General features: G+C 43.4%; 1 protein-coding gene across 3 annotated transcripts; it reads left to right on the top strand.

Annotated features, from left to right (window-relative positions):
- The first annotated feature begins 582 nt into the window (after window positions 1–582).
- Window positions 583–22104, top strand: cxxc4 (CXXC finger 4). 3 transcript variants are annotated; one of them, XM_031560214.2, is made up of 4 exons: window positions 583–1537; window positions 3339–4279; window positions 12617–12745; window positions 21920–22104. In XM_031560214.2, the coding sequence occupies exons 2-4, from the start codon at window positions 3455–3457 to the stop codon at window positions 21962–21964; spliced, it is 999 nt and encodes a 332-aa protein (XP_031416074.1). In that variant the 5' UTR covers window positions 583–1537; window positions 3339–3454; the 3' UTR covers window positions 21965–22104. The 3 variants fall into 3 exon arrangements, with proteins under 3 accessions (XP_031416074.1, XP_031416076.1, XP_031416075.1); XM_031560215.2 differs by lacking the exon at window positions 583–1537 and adding an exon at window positions 1546–1990; XM_031560216.2 differs by lacking the exon at window positions 12617–12745 and having other exon boundaries at window positions 590–1537.
- Window positions 22105–23760: the final 1656 nt, after the last annotated feature.

Below are 23760 nucleotides of genomic sequence, written 5' to 3'. Positions count from 1 at the left end.
CCACCATTCACACACCTATGGAATTAAACAGCATGGCCAGTATATAGGCCAACACAGGATACATAGAAGGCCAGCTTACTGTCAACGTGGCTGCTTTGATGACAGGCTACTGAGAGACAAATCTGCACCTAGTTGATATCTGAACTCCAGTCATATTTAAATGTCTTCACTGATTAACCCATGACTTTATATTGATTGTCAGGATTCCAGTCAGTGCACCCTGGCATTCAACTTTTTTTCTAAATGTTTCTAAACTTGTGTAAAAAAAACTACTTTACTAATTTATAAAATATAGTAGCCACTCCAAACCAGTGTACAACGGGCTGTGTTTCACTAGTATGGCAATGTTAATTACTTTACTAGACTTAGTCATAACTCTGATGTAAGAGACTACAGTGCTACAGCTGGTACCCACATTTAGAATGCCAAATATTGTTGAGAGAATGCACTGTGCTGCGCATCATTGATTCTAGACAGATCAATGGAATCAACATTTGGACTTTACAGCACGTCCATACATGCTTTTTTATCATTGTTTTATAGTTTTATCATTGACCTCAAACAAAACTTAGAACAGGAGAATGAAAACCAATGCTATAGCCAAGTGAATCAATTCCCTGTGTGTGCAAAAGACTCCTACACATTACAAAACTTCATGGACAAAATTCAGCGCATGAATCTATTTGTGTGCCACGCGTTGACATGATAAATACAAGGCAAGCTAGTGTGATCTCGCCTCCAGTGTGCTGACGTTTGTGGCTATCGGGGAGGATTTATAATAATGATGAATCCCCGCGGTCGTGCGCGCAGGTCCCTGTAATTATGGCTGTCGTTCTGCCGCGAAAAAAAATCCCCTGTTGGAGCATTTTATCTTAATCACTCAACGCCTCTATTCTAATTAATTTGACAAGTTCCCCCCCCCCCCTCACCAACCGCGAAATCCCTATTAGTAGACGCATCCTTAAATATGACGAGTCTTTCGAAACGGTCTGTCATGTGGACGAACAAAAAGATAATACCAAGAGTAAAGCACGGTGGAAAAGGTTAAGACGCAGCTTCCCATAGCTATTTCCCAGCAGAAAGCCCTGAGCCATCCCCCTCCCGAGTGCTCCTCATGTTTCTATAGTAATTTCCAGCCAATGATCAGTAGGTGTCCACATCCCAGCTTCCTCACCTCAGCACCAATCAGCCACACACAGCGACAGGAGACACGGACCGAGCAAACACTAGGCAGCCACACAATACACCCCGGACCAAGAGGAAACACCTAACCCCTCGATATTTTCCCCCACGGTGCTGTGGTGCTCAAGAAAGCTGTTTTTAAACTATCGCGATTTTTTTCTTTTTGTACTTTTGTTTTCCGACACAGAAGTCGTTAAAATGGTTCTTTTGTTTTGAGCGTTGTGTATGAGAGTGTGTGAGAGAGAGTGTGGTCCTGTATCTTGTGTCTTATTTTTCTTCATTACGCTGAGCAGTAATGTGCTGCTTTATATCGTCAGACTGCTAGCGTCTGGATTCTGTTCTCACCAGGAATCTGGTAGGTGATGCTCTTCCATTTTCCCGTCTAGCGTCAGATTTGCATGCTTTCTGACTACCCGCTTCACCTTTCCCTTTTTTTTCTTTTACGTGGGTTATGCTGGCGTCAAAGTGATCTGGGCGCAGGCGGATTAATTTTATCGGTTTATTCGCACCGTTCAGACCCCTCCTCGGATTTTCTGTGCATGACCTTTGATCTGAATGTCTCCGACAGACCAGACGCGGCGTAATTAATGGCACGGTGGTGCAGCATAAGGGCTCGTCATCGGGACGCGCAGTACTTTTCGCCCTCCCTCTGTCTCCCCTAAGTATCGAACATTTCTGTTCCTCTAAACTTTGTTTACAGCAAGAAAATCGATAGCCGTGACTTGATTGCCCGTGGCTGCGTATTTTGCTCATGGGGTGAATTGATTAAGTAATAATGACCCGGAGGAGGGCCGATCATTAAGCCCACGTAGGTTTTGTTTACTAGTATTGTATATTTTCAGTAGATGCCTAACGCATGCTTCTTTGTATGGAAATATAGACATAATATGGCTTGGATTAGCCTACTAAAATAAGCTCTATTTCTTTGATTCTATTTTTAAAGCTATATTTAGTTTGTATGGGCATTTTCTTTTCAGTTCTGGACTATTATTGTTATTGATGGCTGATAGGTAAGAATAGTATCAGTATTTCACAGTCATATGTTGTGTAGGTATTTTGTGGAGACCAATTTATGTGGGATATATTTTCTTTAAAAGTAATATTAATATTTTGCATGTGTTGAATTATTCACAAGGCTTCCTGAGGCCACCCAGTAGCCTGGTCTCACTGGTTCTTGTACGCATATTTATAATTCATTTCGGAGCCAGCTGTTGGGCTCCTGCATAAAGTGATTTGAAATGCTGTAGTGTTCTGAAAATGGATCGGTTTTGGCAATTAAAAAGAATAAGAGCCCCAGAAAAAGGTAATGCAAGCAGGGGGAGATGCATCTAATGGGCTTTTATCTGTGGAAACCAAATCCAGACAGACTGGAGAAGGGGAAATGGAGTCCCCCTAAGGCAACTGACACTACAGTTGGGTCTGGGGCTTGGAGAGGTTGAAATTCACCAGTGGCTATCTCCCTGTCATTGAGGAAATGTAATAGAGATGGCAATGAATGAATACCAGGTGGTCTCTAAAAAGCCTGAATGAGGTGTATGCACATACAAAGAAAACTGCCTGTAGGTTTTGGAATAGCAGTGCTGTTTGTGAATATTAAGGTGCTGTTTACTGTATCAGAGTCACATTGCATGTCTTTGTTTTGGTGTGGCTGCTGTAAGTTTTCAGAGCTGGATGCTGTTTGTCTCATTTATTTGGATTCATTTGGACAAGTTTGCTCTTTCTGTTCACAATTGCTAGGTGGTTAAGCTACCCATGCATGGCAAATGTGCAGGTATTACTGTATTTACTGTACTGTACAATCCTGGATTGCAGCTTAATCAAGTAATGCTGATTCAGTTTGGAACACTGTCATTCCACATTCTTGAATGCATGGCTTGGCACTTCAAGTGTCTGTTCAAGCGTACTAATTTTTGTTTCCTATTACAACGTCACGTTCATGTGTCACAGCTATCACACTATTGTCACCAGATAAGCGTCCGCCTCTAGACTGTGAGATACATTTAATTAAAAAAAGCAGTCAGGAAAATAAATGAAATGCCAGCTGATTCTTCACATACAGTGCTTCTATCTCTCCCATAACTTGGAGAAAAGGGGGGGAATGGGAAGAAGAGGGATGTTTGTTGGTTGCACCTGTAATTGTTGTTTTCTTGTTTTAGTGCCGGAGAGGATAACCCAGGATGGTAACGTATTGTTGGTAACCAGCTTCAGCTAGACCAAGGCCAACTCAACCCCAGACTTTACTTTCAGACCCCCTTGAAAACTACCGTCAGCCATGTCTAATATAAACAATCCACTTTGCATTGAGAATGGACAGAATGCTGACGTGTCTCTCCTGCAAAAGGATAATCTTCAGGATGGTGGATTAAGCCAGCTGTTGGATTACAATGCAGAAATGGAAAGGTACAGGTCTTTTGCAAACTTTTACAAAACCAACGGGGCATTTCCACAGACGGCAAAAATCGCCCGCATCACGACGCCAATTTTTCCCAGTGCCAGAATCGGCGTGTCCCCTTGGAACTGTGATAACACCATGCTCTGGGGAAGGAAATCAGCGGCAATAAACCCTAATAGGACCAGCATGCACAGAAATGACTCCCAGAGGCCGGGGAAGCCTGGCGTGGGGCCAGAGACACTGCAAATGGCAAATAATAATTTCCTCTCTACCTTATCCCCCGAACACTGCAGACCTTTAGCAGGAGAATGCATGAACAAGCTGAAATGCGGCGCTGCTGAAGCAGAGATAATGAATCTCCAGGATCGCGTTGGAACTTTTTCCGCTATTCCGGCTTTAGGGGGCATCTCATTACCTCCCGGGGTCATCGTCATGACAGCCCTTCACTCCCCCGCAGCCTCAGCAGCCGTTACAGACAGTGCGTTTCAAATTGCCAATCTGGCAGACTGCCCACAGAATAATTCCTCGGCATCCAGTGGAAACCCAGCCAAGAAGAAAAGGAAAAGGTGTGGGGTCTGTGCGCCCTGCAGGAGGCTAATCAACTGCGGGGTGTGCAGCAGTTGTCGGAACCGCAAAACGGGCCACCAGATCTGCAAATTTAGGAAATGCGAGGAGCTGAAGAAGAAGCCTGGCTCGTCGCTGGAGGTGAGACAGGGGCTGCACTTCCCCCTTTTTTTCTTTTGTTATTATCCCCCCGCACTCTAAAGCATTAACCTTTTCTTCCAGTCACGTTCTAAGCCCTTGAAAATGGTTTCCATGCCCACCCATGCCTGAACATCCCCCCGGCTTCTCAAATCTGCCTACCCGCCTAGCCTAATTGTCAGTAATTAGGGGTGTTTGTGCGGAGCGCAAGCTGAGCTTGGCTCAGACACCCCTAATTGCTGCCAGTCAGGCTGGGGCTGGAACGCATCCGAACAACCCTAGGCTTGGCTCTATTCCAAGCTGAGCTGGGAAATGGTTTTCAGCAGAGAGCCATCCCTCTCTGCACTTGGTCATTTTAACCAATTATGGAAACCGTCTCTGGACGGGGGCGAATCAATATCCCACAAGCCCCGACCACCACGAGACGCTCAGAGCGGTGGCTAAGATTGCTGCTGCCAGTTCCCCCAACACCTCTTGGTGGACAGCCTAGATTTCAGCTATACTGTATGGAAACAAGCCTAGAATTTGTCCATACCCTCAGAGAAATAACAGTCAACAGAAATCATGTCCTGAGTCATGAAGGCACAGATAGTAAAATACTAAATTAAACATTTGAGTTCTTTGCTGAGTCCAGCATTTGCTGTATGCCTGTTTTGGTGTTAATACACAGAAGGTAGATAATATGCCTGTGAATTTTTTTTTATAGTTTTTTTTGTTGAAAATACTGTTAAAGAGATGATCTAGTGGAAGGAGCCCAAAGCAAGAGTTATTTACAGGACCACAGAAAGGCATCATTCTGCTCAATGTGGCTTGTACTGATCTAGGCTACCCCCATATGGCACTGGGTGGTGGAGGGAAAAATACAGACTGATAATGAATAAGCCATTTAATCACATTTTCGTAGTCACTCACGAGACACAAGACCAACTTCTGGGTGCAAGTGTCTCTGTACGATGCAAGCAACCAAGGGTCTCACTGGCTGACATCTTTTTGTCACTGCTGCTGTAGAGGTCAACGTGATGGAACCTCTTTGTTGATTATGAATATCACCCCTTTTATAGGGTTCAGCTTTTTGGTTTAATTTGGTTTAGAGTAGTTTGAACAAACATTCACTTCCTAAATTACTGATGCAGAATAACGTGCAATTTATTAGGGTTGCATATATCAATAGCAATTCCAATTTTCAAGACCATTAATTTATTAATAGCAAAGTTGTACACCAATTGCAGATGTGGTTTGTTGTGAATGTTATGGCCTGAAGCCTTGAGTGATTTTTCCATCCATTTCTTTTAATTGAATACCATTCTTCCTCTTCCTTCCTGTTGGTACAGAGAAAAACTGGTATTGAAGTGCAAAATAATTACTGGTCTCCTTCACATTAGAATGTGCATGGCATTTCAGTGCTCCCTCCATAGAGCAGACACAGAGCAGAGACATAACCCCACAACACTGGTCATTAACATCACTGCTTGGCTTGTGTTTAAGGCACTCATGATTTTGATTTTGTGTTTGGTAGGTTATTGGTACATATACTGGATAGTCCGTATAAATTGTGAAAAAAGACAGTTGGACCTGAGTGAATAGCTGTAGCTCGGTGTGCCTGCTAAAACACATCTGCATGTTTTTACATGTAAAGGTTACAGGTGGTGCCTAGTGGAGTGCTCGCCAGGAGGGCTAATAGGAAGCTCACTTGATGTTTGCTTCATACATCATGCACTAACAGGTGTCTCAAACAGGTGTCCAGGAAGAGCCTGGTGCATGACTAATGTATGGTTGGCTTTGTCTTGGAAAACATCCATTTTCCAAGACATCTGAATTGACTTTGAGGGAAGTGAAGATACAGAGGGGAAATACTAAACCAAGTGCAAAGACAGTGTGGAAACGTACCAGAAACACATCCAAACTTGCTTTTTAAGAAATGACTAGTTGCCTGGATGCTATAATTTCTATCATAGGTTTTACTGCCTGATAATTATTATTTTTGTCTCTTCTGTAATTATGGAATGAACTGCAGAGGAAATGTGCTGGGGCACCACGCAGTGTGGAAGTGTGAAGTTATCTGCATGCTCACATTTGGCAAACACCTTACTATTTTCATATCCGGCGCAAGATTCTCCGCCCTGTGAGACACCATATGTGCTCTGTGCACCAAGCAGGACTGACCATGGTGCCATGATGTAAGGGTATTCTGCTAGGGGTTAAGGTAACCAGGCAGAGCTGAGTTTGCCAAGGGGCTTATTACAATTCCCAGCCCACACAGCCAGTCTCACATACGTGCTGTTTCTTCTCACACAAATGCAGAAGCACACACACACCTATACACATGTGGGCCAAGGCACAGGCACACTGTGAAAACAGAGAGACCCACCTCTCTCCTGAACAGACACCCACACACATGCACACACACCAACATGTAAACATTAGCAGATTGTACCTTTTGCCTTGCAGGAGCTGTTAAGCTACCAGCAGCCAGTAAGATTTGGCTGTCAGTGTTTTCCACTTGGGAATCACCCTGAACTAATTATATCTTAAGCAGCAGTGGAAAATGCAAATCAGAATTTTACTCACACCCCTGAAATCGGAGAGCCAATTTAATCTAATACCCCCTTTAATTTAGAGCGCTAATGCAAGACCTTGGGGGATTGCCCCGTGTCACTGCTGTGCAGTTGTGCGGCAGGCTCGCAGGCCCCTGAATGGATTAGTCGAGCGGAGGCATCTCATCTAACCTAACATTTCCAGAGCAGTTACCTCTGCCTGCCTTGGGCCGAGTGGTAAGCACACAGGTCTCTGTTTTGCTCCTTGGACCTGGGCTAACTGTGTGTGTGTGTGTGTGTGTGTGTGTGTGTTTTGCGCGTGTGTGTGTGTTTGTGTTGCGGGGGATGCATTCGCGTGTGTGTTAGGGGGGATGTAGGTGTTAATGTGTGCTTGTCATTTTTTCTCTTAATTCATTAGAGTATGGGAAAGGGCCGTGTGCTTCACGTTGTTCAACAGAAAAGCTCTGAAAATAACTTCAGCCCAATTCAGTTCATTTTTTCCCCAGATTTATTTGAATGCAAAAAGTGCACACATAACCAGAGGCTATGTGGTTTACTTTCCCTTTTCATATCAGTTGAACCTCTTGATACACACACACACGATATGCTGTATCAATGAAAACCGAAACATGGTATAAGGCCAGAATGATAAAATCTTGCTTTTGAGGTGCATGTAGAAACAAAAATGCAGGATGTTACTGCATAAATACACAGTTAATGTAATGCTTAGATAACTGATTGGCTCATTGGCAGTTGCTCAATATAGTGCTATAAAAATATATCAAATCTATAAAATAAGATCTGTCATGCAATTTACCAAAGACCAAAATCTATACATAAATCATATACAGACCTATAGCATTAAGTTAGCATAACAGCAGGTAGTAAAATATATTTAAACCTGTTCAAGTGAATGTTTGTAGCTGACATATCTCAGCTGTGGAGAGGGTTGACAGTGCTAGTAAGCATCCTAATGTCACTCACCGTGATAGGAAACAGCTGGTAGAGGATGGGAGGGTGAAGGCATTGAACAATATGCATAAAGTAGAAGAGAGGGGTAGCAGTGGCTATGAAATATGCTAAAGTAGAAGAGAGGGGTAGCAGTGGCTATGAAATATGCTAAAGTAGAAGAGAGGTAGCGGTGGCTATGAAATATGCTAAAGTAGAAGAGAGGGGTAGCAGTGGCTATGAAATATGATAAAGTAGAAGAGAGGGGTAGCAGTGGCTATGAAATATGCTAAAGTAGAAGAGAGGGGTAGCAGTGGCTATGAAATATGATAAAGTAGAAGAGAGGGGTAGCAGTGGCTATGAAATATGCTAAAGTAGAAGAGAGGGGTAGCAGTGGCTATGAAATATGCTAAAGTAGAAGAGAGGGGTAGCAGTGGCTATGAAATATGCTAAAGTAGAAGAGAGGGGTAGCAGTGGCTATGAAATATGATAAAGTAGAAGAGAGGTAGCGGTGGCTATGAAATATGCATGCTGTTCCACTTGGGATGTCCTGATTTGGTCCTGATGACCTTTTGCTTTAAAAGTGAAATCGTTTTTTTTTCCGCCCTCTCTATCTCAACTGTCCATATCTGTCTACATCTTGATATTGACACAAAATCTACTCTCTAGTCTAAGCGCAGACTCTGAAGGTCTGCAATCAAGTATGTCTGCTTTCAATGCCACTATCAGTGGTTCCATCTAATTTCTTGACAGACGCTTTCTCCTCATACCAACCGTAGAATTCTTTAAGAATTTGGAAATAGCTGAGTTCGGCAGCACACTAGACATTGCTATTCAACCCAGGGTTTGTGTTGTCAAGTGCTGACAGATGGACATCTACACAAGCATCCCCTGTCACATGTTTGAAAGACAATAAGATACATATTACAGATTTATGTTCCAGGTTTCCACAGAGGTGAGCGTATTGGAAAAACTTCTGCATTACCGGCAGCCCAATGGTCTCAAAGGACATGATAGCATGGCCTTGACAAGTAGCAACCAGGAGGGTGTGATATGATTGACAGTGTTGTGGTGTGGCAAGAGGGAAATAGAGAGAAAACTATTAAGGCTGTGTAAAATTGAATAGAGGCCCTTCAAATTTTTGACAATTAACAAGGACCATAAAATGCATCAACTTTCATAAATATGTGGGAAAAAAACAAGAAGGAACAAAGAATGAGAGAAAGAGTCTTCTTTGTGCTGTGCTGAAATTGTACTCATAATAAGGAGAATGGCCGGGCTGGCTGCCGTTTTTAATTTCATTTAAAAATGAAAGAACCCCACATTCCCCCCCTCCTCAAAAATAGTAGGGTGGCAGGACCTTGAGTAGATGGCAGGAGGCGTCTCTTAATGAGAGCTCAGGAGCCAAATAGACCACGCTGGCCAGGTCTAATTTGTTTTAGGTGTGCTCAGAATAGATAAGGATGAATCTGTGGCCTTCCCTACCCCTCCCTCCCCCAACCTTTGCTTCCCTGGAGATAACGGCAAGTGCTCCCAGCCAATCTCCGTAGGCTGAGGAGTGGGGCTGTGAAGGGGGGGAAAAAAGAGGGGGGAGGGGGGCGGACGAGAGGCCTAAGGGACATGCAGCCTTTAGATCTGTAGATCTCTAACTTACTGGATTTATTCAAGCTTTAAAACTGCAGATTAATTTGACGGAGGTCTAGAGAGAGAGAGAGGAGATGGGAAAGGCTAGACAAAAAAAAAAATCAGGGCCCTGAAACGTGCAATGCGTCTCAAACCGAAAGGGCAACCGTAAGCTCCTGTCAAGACAATGGGATTTTGCCACCCGAGCAGCAACACAGACCACTTAATTATACACATCTACAGGCGTGGTGCGCTGGGCTGCTTAGAGAGCATGGGGGTTTTCTGTTTCTCTTCCTTCCTTTCTTTTTTTTAATTCTTTCATTCTCACTGCATCATGCACTGTGGATTTTCTGTCAGCTTCCATTTGCGGCGGCAGTTGGGCTCCCAGGGCCTTAGGGCGTCTCGTGAAGGCTGCCATGGCGCTGTTAAAGAATTTATAGTTTTTGCCACTGCCACCAATTAAGGCCAAGGCGTAATGGGAGGCGTCCGGCCTGTGCCCTTACAGCGCGTGGCCTGTCGCCTCCCCTGCCCCTGTGTGATTTAACATCCTCGGTTCAGCGGCGAAAGGGGACTCATTGTCATTGGCCGCATCATAGGGCAGTGGGGGGAGGGGGATGGGATGGGAGCTGAACAGAGAGGTGGACAGCGTGAAAGTGCAGGTGCGGAGGACGTTAATGTGTGGCACTTTAAATTTTAAACAGATGACTGTAAATAATTGATGGCGGCTCTGGCTGAGAAGTTAAAAGGTATCTCGTCATTACAGGAAACCTGTTCGGGGAAAAAAAAAAACGGAGTTTGAAAAAAAAAATGTGTGTGCGGTGAAACGTGGCTGTAGCACTCTAGACGGATAGATTTATTGCCTGGTTTTAGTGGGGGAAAACACATAAACAGTGTCCGCGGACACTGGATATACATAATGAATATGTTTCTTAAACGTGTTGAAATAAAATATGTTCCAATAAATACTATCACTAACGTTGAAAACAGAAAATCAGTAAAGCCCGTGAGCAAAGTGCAGAAACAGTGCTGCACATTTTTACACCAATTTCTAGAGGAAGTCCAGAAGCTCTAAGTGTCTCATTTCCCAGCTGCCCCTTCCACACGTGCCACCTCTCCTTCCGTGGGTCTGCTTTCAAATATGAATATTTTATGCTCAACATCTGATACTCGCCAGCACACGCAGAGGCATTTCAGTGTTTTTCCCCGCCAGACCCAGGGGTTACAAAGTGTCAGAGGAGTGACGCAAGTTCTCCTGCGGACTCAGGGAGAGATTTCACCATGACCCCAGCAGAGGCAAGGCACTCTGCATCTTCCTTTCATCTAGAGTTCTTTGTCCAAACAAACAACCTTTTAGCACTCTGCACTGTGAAGACTAACGGATGTGCATCTATCAGTGGGTGTCCAGTTGTGTTTTGATAAATTATAACCCTCTCCACCATCCTATCAGTGGGGAGCTGGAATGACTATCCAAAATGAGTAAAGAGGTAGGGTCCTATGAAAGGTGTTTAGACATGTACCTCTCCATGCAACTCATGGTCTTGTGCCTCAGCCTTCTGTTTGTTGTGAAGCATTTCTCAAATAACAATATTAACATCATAAAGTAAAAAAGAATAGACAAAAGGAATCACAAATGTGGATTTATCACAGAAAAGATGTATACTTCTCACTCAATAAATACAGGCACAGAATATTTCGCAATATTTATAGCTCAGTGAATCGTTTTCATTCAATTAGTGATGGTCAAATAACCTACTGGATAATCCATAGTTTTGGATAAATGTAAATAAATATACATCATTACAGAGACACATGCCGTACCATAAGGTTTCACAAGGTGTCAAAATGCCTCAATATATCAGTGTTCCTAATTTAGGCCCCGAGTGCCATTCTGAGCTCCCACACATATGCTGGCGAGTCTGCTGAGAGTGGAGGGGCCCTCTCCTACTTTGCATTTTGATTTAACATTTCAGAGAGCTGGCAATATGCTGATGCTCGCTTCGCTACACCCACATGGCTCCCCGCCACGCTCGCCTGGACGCTCTGACGCCGCGTCGCTCAAAAGGGCTGCATGGTGGCGCGGAGGTGCAGACTTCTATTTTCTCGCCGCACCCCTGGACGAGCCAGCTACCTGCACCACTTGGTCAAGAGGGGCTGGACCCTCCTTCCCTCTCCACTAACCCTGGCCCCTGTCTAGTCCTCTCACCTCCTCCCCTCTCCACTAACCTGGCCCCTCTCCAGCCCTCTCACCTCCTCCCCTCTCCACTAACCTGGCCCCTCTCCAGCCCTCTCACCTCCTTCCTCATTTCCTGGAATATATTAAAACGGCCTCCCCTCCCCCTGTTTTTTTGGGTACTATCTCCATCCTCCCAGAGCTGCCCTCCTTCTTCCTGGCCGTCTCCTTGTTTGTTTTCATATGTGCCCATCGCTGTGAGCCCCTCCTCTGTCCACATTAGTCAGGCTGCAGCATGTGGAGGGGACGCGGCACAGGCCACTGAGGAGCACACAGGGGAGGCTAATTGAAATGGATGTGAGGGGGGAAGGTGGCGCAGGTGAGCTGGCCTGTGGTAAGGGCGCTGCTCATGGGCTTGACCCTGCAGCCAGGCGTGCCTGTCGGGGGCGCTGCTCGCCGGAGGAGCCCTGGCCTCTCTCTGTGTGGGCCGGAGATCCCCCTCACCCACCGCCAAACCCAGACAGGAGAACAACACTAGGGGCTGAAGAACAGATGTTTTTTTGACTGAAATGCTTCCTATATGTTTTGTCATTATTCTGCTTTTAGACGTTTGTCAGTGTCACACAGGATGTGGTGCAGTGGCATGCTCGCTGATGATGCAGTCACATGATGTCTGTGAGGCAGAATAGAGGGGTTTTGGTCAATCCGTTAGTTGGTGCCTTCAATGGAAATTGGACTTCATGCTTGAAAATAAATGTCATATATATGCTTTTGGGAGAGACTGTAGACTTACAGAGGATCACATAATATCCAAATTCAGTTTAGACCAATTTGAGTATCTAGGTTTGCATTTAAAAACAGTATTTAATTTTGGGCAGAAAAACACACTTTAATCTGCTGATATAACAATTACTCCTCATGATGGCATACAATGAGGAGTTTTTGACAGTACCAGTCCCCGTTGCTAGCCCCGTCTCTATGCAAATCCACCCCTATAGGAGGCATGTAAAGTAGAGATCCTATAGGAAAACTAAACTGTAATTACATTCCCCAATTTGCATACAGGAGCCCAAGAGGGACACACACAGCACATGGCCTCTGGTGGCACCATGCCATATGGCGCTCGGGATCTCTAGAGTGGTTTTTGGCAACTCTCTCGCAGAAGGTCAAATATCAAGTCAGAGGACTGCAACGGTATTGCATCTATGCTAATTGCTCTTCGGGCTGTCGCCAACACCCCCCTCCCCCCTACACACACACAAACACACACACACACAAACACACACACACAAACTCATCTCTCTCTGTCTCTCTCTCTCTCTCTCTATGTCTCTCTGTCTCTCTCTCATCCACACACACACAGAGTCTCCAAAACAGTAATAAGCTTTAGGATGTTTCTGAGATGGAGATGGATTCAGTTTTTCTTAGCTGCCCGTGTCTAATCTCTCTCTCGTGGCCCTACCTCCATCAGCAGACATTGGCTCTCTACAGCACACCACCATTTCTGTACTTTTGCAGCGTCAGCAAAAAGAGAGAGAAAAAAAACCCCACAAATTCTCTGTTACTCATGAACATCCGCAATCCACTTAGCTTGATTTCCTTGTGACCAGGCACACCGGCTAAGAATCAGTTCACCAGATGCCATAATGTGCGTAGGCATACAGTGTGCTGGCCTGAGGGTGGGCCTTATGGGACTTTGCTGTCTCCAAAAGTGAACACTGTAAAGCACTGAGATGAGTTTTGCATGCCGTTTACTGAGCATCCACACATGAGTGCCAGTGGAAAGGAGAGAAAGAGAGAGAGGAAGAGAAAGAGAGAGAGGAAGAGAAGGAGAGAGAGGAAGAGAAAGGAAGCGAGAGAGAGAGAGAGAGAGAGAGAGGAAGAAAGAGAGAGAGAGAGAGAGAGAGGAAGAAAAAGAGAGTGAGAGAGAGAGAGAGAGAGAGAGAGAGGAAGAAAGAGAGAGAGAGAGAGAGAGAGAGAGAGAGAGGAAGTATCCAAGGGGACAGGGATGCTGCTTTCCTGTTCCCATCACCTGACAGCTCTGTGATATTAATGTGCCTGCAGGCCAGTTTTTTTGTTTTTCTCGTTATCCTCTTTATCAGCTAGTAATGAGTGGCTGAAATTAAGGACATTCAGCAAGCTCTCCCCGAACACTTGTTAATCATGCTTCAGGGGCTTCTCTACAGCGTTGGTGAGATGAGCTCAGCACTGCAAACTCACTGAACAAAAGACACACTCAGACTACCTGCAATCACTGCGCATCATCTCTAAAGTTTGACTATATTAGTAACACTCCACTCACATTTACAGGCCAAATTTGCATAGTTTTTTTTTTATTCTGATGTATTTTGTCTGACTGATTTTGACTTCTTTGCATACTAATCTCAGACCTCTAAATGCGGCTAAAAAGTAATTTTTTCTGTATTTTTATAGCCATTATACAAGTCTAACCTCGGCAGGATACAGGTTAAGAGGCTGCGGAGACACAGCTGTGTTCAGGTTCCTTGAGATGATATAATCGTTAGGGAACACAATACAGTGTTGTGACTCACCCAGGATGCTGAGGAAATGAGAGACTATCTCCTGATAGTCACTAGCAGTGAGAGAAATTTTAGATGTTACAAGGGTTTTATAATATGATGCTGGAACTGACAAAATGGCACCAAAATAGAGCCATATTTACCACTACCACTAACATTCTATTAGAGGAAAATGAACCTCTCATCATACCACTCAAGTTTAAAATCGCTGTATATTAAATTAAAGAAATGAACATACATTGTGGGACCCTGTGGTAAAATACTACCATACTAAGCGCTATTGTTAAATACTTAGGTGGCTTGGGCTGATCGTTTTAACAGTGACCCAGAACACTGTATCAGATGCAGCCTGGCAATCCACACAGCAAACATCTGATACCAGAGGACACAATTTCATCCCAACAAATAGCTTATGCAGCCTCCAAAGCCATCTCCTCAAAGCAGCCCCATTGCCTTCATAAGCACTTTCAATCACTCCCCGTGAGCTGCTTTCCTGTTGTTGTTTTTTTTCCTCCCACTGCCTCTGAGATGAGGCCGTTTGCATGATGGTGGCTGGCGTGACGCAAGGCTGAGGCAAACGCGTGCAGAGGGGGGAAGAGATGAGTAGTCTGTCCATGGTGACGGCCTTGAGCTGGCCCTTTTTATACATCGCTGGGGTGGCTAGAATATTGGCTAGCAGCTCCGAGATGAGATCTCCCCCAGCGCAGAGCCTGTGATGGATTGCTATACCTTCCAGGTTTGAGCTCGGCAACGCCCCAATATTCCTGCAGAATAAAGTGACAGGCAATATATAACACATCAGTTAGGGCTGACTGCATCCATGAAACTTTTTTTTCCCCTTTTACAGGCTGGAGAGAGGCCCTGAATGTTTGGCTGGCTCCCACAATCCCAACATGCCTATTTCTGATGTGTTCTTCCTATTCTCGCTGTCTTGCTGGCTCGCTCAATATTCTAGCTGGTCTTTGTCTGTCTTCACTCAAATAGGAGAACTCATCAAGGTCATTTTCAGGTTTGCTTTGAAATGCTCTAATTTGGAACATGAGGGCTTGATTCTGTCAAGGCGCAGGCACCTGATAAGGATTTTATGGTGGGAAACAATAGATTAAAAAAAAAAAAAAGACTTAAATTGACTGACCTTAACATGTTCTTGAATTTCGGCGTGGTTGCAGTCAAGGCGTTGTGTCAAATGTGTTTGTAATTACGGCAGCCAGGCGACCAGCCCTGTGTCAGAAGGAGCGGGGGAAGGGAAGGGAAAGGAGAGAGAGAGAGAGAGAGAGAGAATTGAGGGAGACTTATTTATTTATTTCAGAAAGGCCTGTCAGAATTGCCTCCAAAAGGACTGCAGTTGAAGAAGGTGGCCTGGTTCCCAGCCCATACATTAATAAATAATGGGTATGTCAGTGTAACGTATGGGCCGTGTGTTATAATGAGCATTGTGGAGCACATCAGTGCACTCTCCAGACTGCTATTCATCCTCCTCCGGTGAGGAGAAGAAGGTCTGCCCGGTGACAATGAGACCCTGTCTCTCAATGCCACACCCGCCTCTCCCTCGCTCTCTCTTTCCGTCTCTCTCTTTATCCTGATTTGAGATGCACCACATGCTAGTTTTTGTTCCACTAGTATACTGTATTTGGGAAAAAGAGAGAAAAAAAATGTATGGCTCTGAAACTGTCTGCCTTGATTGCACTGGATTAAAACTTTCATGAAAGTGCACACCTGTGTAAGTGTGTAGGGCTGTGTGTGTGTTTGTGTGAGAGAGAGAGAGAGAGAGAGAGAGAGTGGGTGGGCAGATGGAGAAAGGGAAGACGCGTGCCCGAGAGAGAGTGAGAGAGAATGTGCAAAGAGATGGCAGGATGGAGAGCAGTGAGGGTCCGTGCCAGACATGTCTCAAGTGAACGGGAGCAAGCACATTTGCAATCACCCCGAGTTCAAAAGGGTCATTTATTCGCAGTCTGTAGATTTTGTTGGAAATAGTCCTGTGGCTGCTTTGGGAGGTTTTCCTTTATATCTTTATTTAATTGCTCTTTTTCTTTTTCTCTTCCCTTCATCCTGTGGTGGCTGTTAGTGCTGCTGCTGCTGCTGCTGCTGCCGTTGTGGTGATGTTGTTTCTCCAGCCCTCCTGCCTATCGTCTTTAACACATGCCGGCAAGCATATTTCACTTTAACGCTCATCCGCACTGACGTGCTGGCGTTGATTGAATTTGAGGCGCTGCGGCACTGCCCATTATCGTCCTCATCGTCTTGAGTGGTTTATCTCCGGCCCAGGCTCCATATGATGCTGGCCCTGGGGGGAGGGGGAGGGGGAGGGGGAGCGGCTCCAAAGGGGAACCGACTGGCGTGGTGATTTGCAGGGGATTGTGCTGGAGAGGTGCTACCACAGAACTCCCTCAGAACAGACACTTGAATTAGGGCCAGTTTATGAGTCAGCACCCCAGTTCAGACACCCCCCCCCATCCCTTTTCGTCCCCTCATGCTTCCTCTTGCTTCACCTCCCCTCGCCTCAATCAGTGCAGGACACGCCAGGCCCGCCATTAACGGCACCTGTCATCACCAATCAGCGTCAGCGGCTGCCACTGCTGGCTCTCTGTGAAGTGATTCTGCTCTCATTCCCCCAAATTCCAAACGTCTCTCAGATACGTGTAGCCTGTGCTTCACTCTTAAAGTCTTCCACAGAAAAACAAAAAATCTGTCAGATGTTGATTGATGTCCAGGTTACACATATTTTTATTTCCTTTGTTTTTCTTCTGTTGTAAACAAGTTCCAATACTGATAAACTGGCTGTTGTAGTCTGTCCATTCCTCCACTTGCCTTGTGGGGTTCCTGTTAGGCTCTTAGGTAAGCTGTGTGTGTGGCTGGGGCTGGTGCTAACGTGAGGCTGATGAGCAGCCAGAGCCGCTCTTGATTGGAGGTGAAACCTCAGTGTTGCTCTGTGGATCCCTGGCGTAACACAATCCCTCACCCTGCCCCCCCCCCCCCCCCCCCCCCCCTCCTCCTCTTCCTCCCTGGTGGTTGATGGAGTGATTTTGATGGCGCATGCGGCGAGAGAGAGAGAGAGCTGACGTGGAGCTGTGCTAATTGAGCCTTCTTTGTGCCTGGTCACTGCAGTGTGCCGAGGCAGGGCCCTGAGTGAATCGGAGCAGCACTCAAGAGCCCAACCAAATCAATATTGCAGGACTTAACAAAACAGAGACATGCCGGCCGCACACATCAGGGTCATTATTGTCTCTGGCGAGCCACACTTCCACTGGGGACTGATCAATGTGAGAATATATGGATCGGGATAAACATTTTCTCTCCTTTTTTCTTTTTTACATCCCTAGCCTCTGCCTTGTACTCCTATGGTTTTAGAGCCACAAGGTTGTCATTTAAAAACACTCCATTGACTTTGGTTTGTACTCTCTTTGTCTATGTCCAGTAGCATGTTATATGCATTTTACACATACGCTCATTTTTAAATATTTGCTACAAATTGTCATTTTTGGTGCAAAATGTCATGTTAGGATTTTTTTATTTAATCAGTAATCACAAATGAACAGACATTCAAGGAACCACTTTACCTACATAAGGATTGTGTAACACATTTGTAGTCAATGAATAACATATTGAAGAACCAATATATATGTGCTTATGAAGAACTCAGTATTTGCAAGTTAAGATGTTTCAGAAAGATTTGAATTGACACTGAGATGTCATGGGTAGCCTAGTGGGAAGTGATTATGCACCCATTATATGAGTGGCTGTTGTGTTCACATTTTCTCTGTCATTTATTCCATTACATATCTTTTTTGTGCATATTGATGTTAGGTTTTTAGCATTTTGCTGTAGTATATTTACAAAGACATTATAACTTATTTGTCTGCTAACATTAAAATAGATACATTAAAAACTGAAAAATACCTGTAAAAAACTACATTTACATTTACATTTAGTCATTTAGCAGACGCTTTTGTCCAAAGCGACGTACAAGGGAGAGAACAGTCAAGCTAAGAGCAATAAAAAAGCATGGTGTAACAATAAATACTACTTTACATGAGAATTAGAAAAACAACAACCTAGAAAAGAGGAACTACCTGTACAAATAGTCAAACCCCTGTGGTTTGGAGTTCTAGATTAAGGCAGATGACAAATTATTCACAAATGATACAGAGGTGCCACTTATTGACAATAACTGTTCATAATTAGGTACTTCCTATGAGAGGGTAAAGTAAAGATCTCCTTCTGGATATAAAATCACTCTGTCTAAGTGTCATCAGCCATGGTGTGAAAGAACAAAGTAAATGAAGACTAAAGAGACACGATGATTCAAATGCTTAAGTGAGGAAAAGATTCCAAAATATGTAAGTGTTTTGATCCAATTGAGCACAACTGGATCCATAAGAGGAAACTGGAAATTGTATCACACCACCCAGATGCTTTGTAGAAAAGGTGGTCCCCCAAGCAAAGCATCTTAGGTAGATATTAACTGGGGAGGGAGGCCACCACAGTCCAGCCATCACCCCAAAAACCTACTAAATTCTGTGGCTGGAATTGTGGCGCAGGTGTAGGAGTCCACCATCTTAAGAGCTATCCATACAACTGGACTCTACTGGAGGGTAGCAAAAAGAATCCATTGTTTTAGAAGATCCACATTAAAACATGTATGGAGGTTATTTAAGATATTGAGAAAGTATTTTATGGTCATATGAGACCAAAATAGAGCTCTTAGGCCAATCCTCAAAGCACTACATGTGGTGTAAATGTAATTCTACCAATACCTGAAAAATGTCATCCCAATCGTGAAATATGGCGATTGCAACATCATGCTGTGGTGATAGTTCTCATCTGCAGGAACTGGGAAACGTTTGAGAATTGAAGGGAAAATGAAATTCTACACTATATGACAAGAAGGCCTGTTGCATGTCTGTTGTAAAACTAAGGCTTGGGAGAGGGATTACCTACCAGTAGGACAATTACCCAAGGCACAAGATAAAGCCACACTAGAGTGGCTCAGAAACATTCTAGAATGAGCCGGTCAAAGCCCTTGATCAACATCCTACTGAGAATCCGTGGCGGTGCAGTCCAGGACCGCCATCCCATGAACATAGATCTACCAAGAAGAAAGGTTGAAAAACACTGCAGCACAACGTGCAAAGCTGGTACTGACTCACTTTAAAAGGCTGCTATTGCAGCAAATGGGTTCTCTACCAAGTAATAATGTATAGGGCTTGAATAGTTATGCAAGCTGAATATTTTTTTAATTTTGAATTGACATATTTGTTATTTTAGTCGACAAATAACGTATTTAGCCTTTATAAATATACAATAGCATAAGTTCACAGTTTCCTCTAGTTTCCTCTAGTCTTCCATTTCAACGAGTTTTAACAATTTCAACATAGCTCGGAACAACTAGCACTAGCACAAACATTTCAAGACTAGGTTTTCCCTTTTGTAGGGTTTTACAGGTAGGTTTTGTATGGCCAGGTAATGTTACCAGCAGTTGTCACATGCAAAAAATATTGTCTCTGAGTTAAGCCAACCTGCCAAACTATGCTTCAAAAGGTCACCAGCTCCTTTTCTGTGGTCTCCATTAGGCCTCCTTCCTTCTTAGCCAAACATGTCAGTTATGTCTTAAAATTTAAATGAATGTTTGGCCTCCATTATCACTACAGTTTTCCTTTACTATACAACGCTGAATAGTATTACGTGGATAATGACCAAACACAGATAATCTGCAGCACATCAACAATCTATGTTTTTTCCAGACAAAACTGAACTTTGCTTTGTGGCTAACGTTGGCCAGATCTGTATGTTGGCTGTATGAGTGGCTGGCTAGGCTAGGTCAGTTGTGACAAAGCCACTTGGCTTGCCTAGCTACAGTAGCTGCCGTGCCCAAAATAAACTGAAGTTGCAGAAAGAGACATACTACATGTCTCAAGATATTTTGGGAGAAACAACATTTTAGGTAGACATCAAAGAATATAGATAAAGTTAGTTTACCTTGTTCAACCTCATCTTGCATTAAAAGCTAGTCCACTAGCTAGCTAGCTTGTGTCCATTTTGAAAGTCAGACCGACATGGGATGTGACATGGGAAAAGTCTACCTTTAAAAAACAACACAAATTCAAAATGTTTTCCTTGTACACCATGCACTCTTTGGCTGTGCTCTCATTGTTACATTAGATCGATGATAATATAACTACTACTCGCAACATCCTGTAAACTATTAGCTTACCAAATACACCAAACATAACTTGTCAGTATCTCGTATATTCAATCAACTCAAAAAGCTGCCTTTAACAGCAACAAGCAGAAAATCTTGAGAACTCCCTTTATTTGTGGAGCTTCCAAGGCGGAATGCAGGGCTAGTGAACGTAATAGACGGAGAAATAACAACAATGGTGGTTTTAAACAAAGTTATGTTCTACATTGATAATGTGTTTTTTAAAGCATGTATAACAAAGCACTCCACCACGAGTAGGAAATCGCATTATTTAAAGAGGAAAAACAAATGGTTGTGATAATGAACTTAATGAAATGAAATGATGCCCTATGAGTGGCAAAGGTTTAAGTCCACGCTGCAGCTATGAGCTATTAAATTGCTTAAAGTCATGGAATAGCTTCTGTCATTTCACCATGTTTTCTTTTGTTTATTTGTTTAGTATGTTTTGATGATATTAATTCACATCCTCTCAATGTATTTAGATATACATTATGTATACCATATTTAAACCATAATTGCTTACGTAAAAGAACATCAATAAATATATTTATGCTAAACTCTAAGTCGCTATGTGCCAAGGAGCACCAATCGAATTGCAGTGGCTTATTTGCCTGCTAATAGAATCAACAGAAAGTTTAATGATGATGTAACTAGACTTTTATCATTTACATTACCGTGTCCTGTTCCCCCACATTGATGCTCACCAGTAAAACATATCATTAGTCATTCAGACGGTTGAGTTGTCACTTACAAGGTTCTCCTCGGAACAGTGTACAGGTTTTTTTTTTTTTTATTCATGGAAAAGTAAATTGTGTAATCATTTTTTGCATGTGAGCGCAGTGTGAACGCAGTGTATACTTCAGTACACTTGATTTGCACTGGAATTGGCTCTTACTGTTGCCCACATTTTCTGTTGTGATTCTTTCAGTATAATATGTTTTACCATTTACACTGACTGTCAAAAGGCTATAGTGTGAAGTGACTTTTTGTCCTCACCACCATGGCATGCACTATTTTGTGTCAATGGCACAAATAATCCAAAAATGTGCTAATTGGTCATGGAGATTGCTGGAGACTTGAGTACTTTATGTTCTGACTGCCAAATTAGTTTTGCAAAAGGAGAGGCTGTCACTCTGTTCTCCAGCTCTGGCGCATTCTCAAATTGAGATGACGCGCCGTTCCTCCTCACTGCAGCCAGAGCTGCCGCAATTAAACGCCTCATTGTTGCTTCTTGGGAATTCACGGTGATTTTTCCCCATCCCTGTAATTATTATTTTTGTCTGTTTGGGAGTCAATGTCTCTCACCTTGGGCCGCTCCACGATTAAATTAAATTCAGCTCTGGAATGGGCTAAGGTGGGGTTTGGGTTTGCGGCACTTCACTCAGCTAAGTGCTTTCTTGATTCATTGGTATGCCCCAAACACACCTACAAAATGAAAGTAATCCTTAACAACACCGTGTTTTAATGTTTTAACAGTGAGGTGATTCTCTCACTGGATTGTGTATTGAACTTTTTTCTTCAGTTTACCTTGAGTCTTTTTTGTGACAGCTGTCAGTCTGCCCTTCACTAATATTGGATTTTATCCTTCCCTTCCTCTCCCCTCTCTGCCCCCCTCCCCCCCCCCCACAGAGGACACCAGTCAATAATGGAGAAGCGTTCCGATGGTTCTTTTAGGCCCAACCCTGGTGACATCACGCTGACAGACGTCAGGCTATGACTCACTGCAAGAAGCACTTGTGGGCTCCCAAAACGGAACACTCCGACTGTGGAGAAGAAAAGGAAGACTTAAACAGAAAAAAAGATAAAAAAGAAAACATTATGGTGTTGGTTTAACTCTGTAATTTCCTTTCCTGTGTAATTATTGTACCTTTTGACAGTATCATAATGTATATTTTTGGTGTCTATGAATGTGTTTCAGTGTCGTGGCTGTGCAAGTTACAGCCATTCTTATATAAAGGACTCAATAGACAATCATAACAAATGAAATAAGGAAAAAATGAGGCCACCAGGATTAATTAACAACACACTCTTTAGATCTGGAGCAATAATCGTAAAGGTGATTATTCCTCGCCATCACATTCAGGTTTACTTTTTGATCACATTAAATGATACCTCTTTTTCGGATGGTTCGCCCCACCTTAAGGATGTGAGCCACCAACTACCACAGAGCCTCAGAACCCTCTCACATGAAAATGCTGTTTCCTAATTGACTCAACATGAGAAAACAGCGGTGTCAGGCTAGTTGTTTTTAATCTTTCTTTTCATCTGAGTTGTGTTTGCTATGTGCGGCATGAGGCAGAACAGGGCACATTGTCTTGTTGACAAGTTGCACTTTTGTTGTGTAAACTAAAATGATCCCATGTTAGAGCACAAAAAAGATAGTGACTTGGAAAGATGGTGCTATGAGCTTTTTGTAATAGCTGCTTGGCATTTTTGAGAATTTTCTTTTGTTTCTTTGAAATTCAAATGGTTGAAAATAAGCTGTCTAAAAGGTAGTTAGAAGTACCAGTAAAGGAATTCTAGTTAACATTTCAAAATCTAAATTGTCAGCATTCTCTAAAGGTGCATCAAAGATATTGGGTTAATTATCCCACAAATTAGAGTGTGCATATGTTTCCACCACAAGTCTGTACCTGATCTGCTCTAGTCTGTTGAACTGAAGCAAAGTTACACATTCCAAACTAAATTATTCAATAAGTTACTCATCGTCTTAAACCCTATTGTTGCATGTGTAAATGTGTTTTGGTTTTAAAAATTACGAAGAATTTGTATATTGTTGTTGTGATGCTTTTATGTGTTAAAATAATAAAAAAGATAACAAAAATGTGGAAAAAAATTGATGTCAATGAATAATGGAAATTTTTATTCTCACATGTACAATTAAACATCGATTATGATCACCTGCACATTTTTAAATCATTTTTCTCATTCTTATTCAAATTATCCAGAAAAAAACAAAAGAAAAAAAAAGCCCTAAACAAAAAAGAAGAGAAAAAAAAACAGGCATGCGTTGCATCCTCAGTCACATCTTCCCCAGAATACTAAAATGTCGCATAGTGAAGAGAGTGGTTCCCAGAGGCGTCAGGCTTTAAAGAGCGACTGAAATCCCATGTGGTTTGTCACGCTGGAATGCACGGAGAGAAGCAGCGAGGGTGGGAGGGAGAGAAGAAGAGGGAGAAAGAGAGAGAGAGAGGGAGGGGAGATTGAGTGAGTGGGTTGGTGGTGATGGGGTGGGGGGGGGTGGGGGGGTGATAAGGGATTTGGGGTGAAGTGAGTGAAGCCTTACCGACGGCTCATGCACGCAAGCGATTTCTGGGTTTTTGTAGAGGGAAGACACAGAAGGGTAACGGGCTAGGTTGAGCTTGGAACCTCTTTGTGTGCATATGCATGAGTGTGTGCCTGTGTGTGTCTGCATATATATATATATATATATATATATGTTCAAATATATACCGAATATAAATATGTAT

Source organism: Clupea harengus, chromosome 22, assembly GCF_900700415.2.
Source record: "Clupea harengus chromosome 22, Ch_v2.0.2, whole genome shotgun sequence".
In the NCBI taxonomy this organism is placed as follows: Eukaryota; Metazoa; Chordata; class Actinopteri; order Clupeiformes; family Clupeidae; genus Clupea; species Clupea harengus.
Note: the sequence above shows the minus strand (reverse complement) of the source record. Positions and strands in the feature narration are given on the sequence as shown.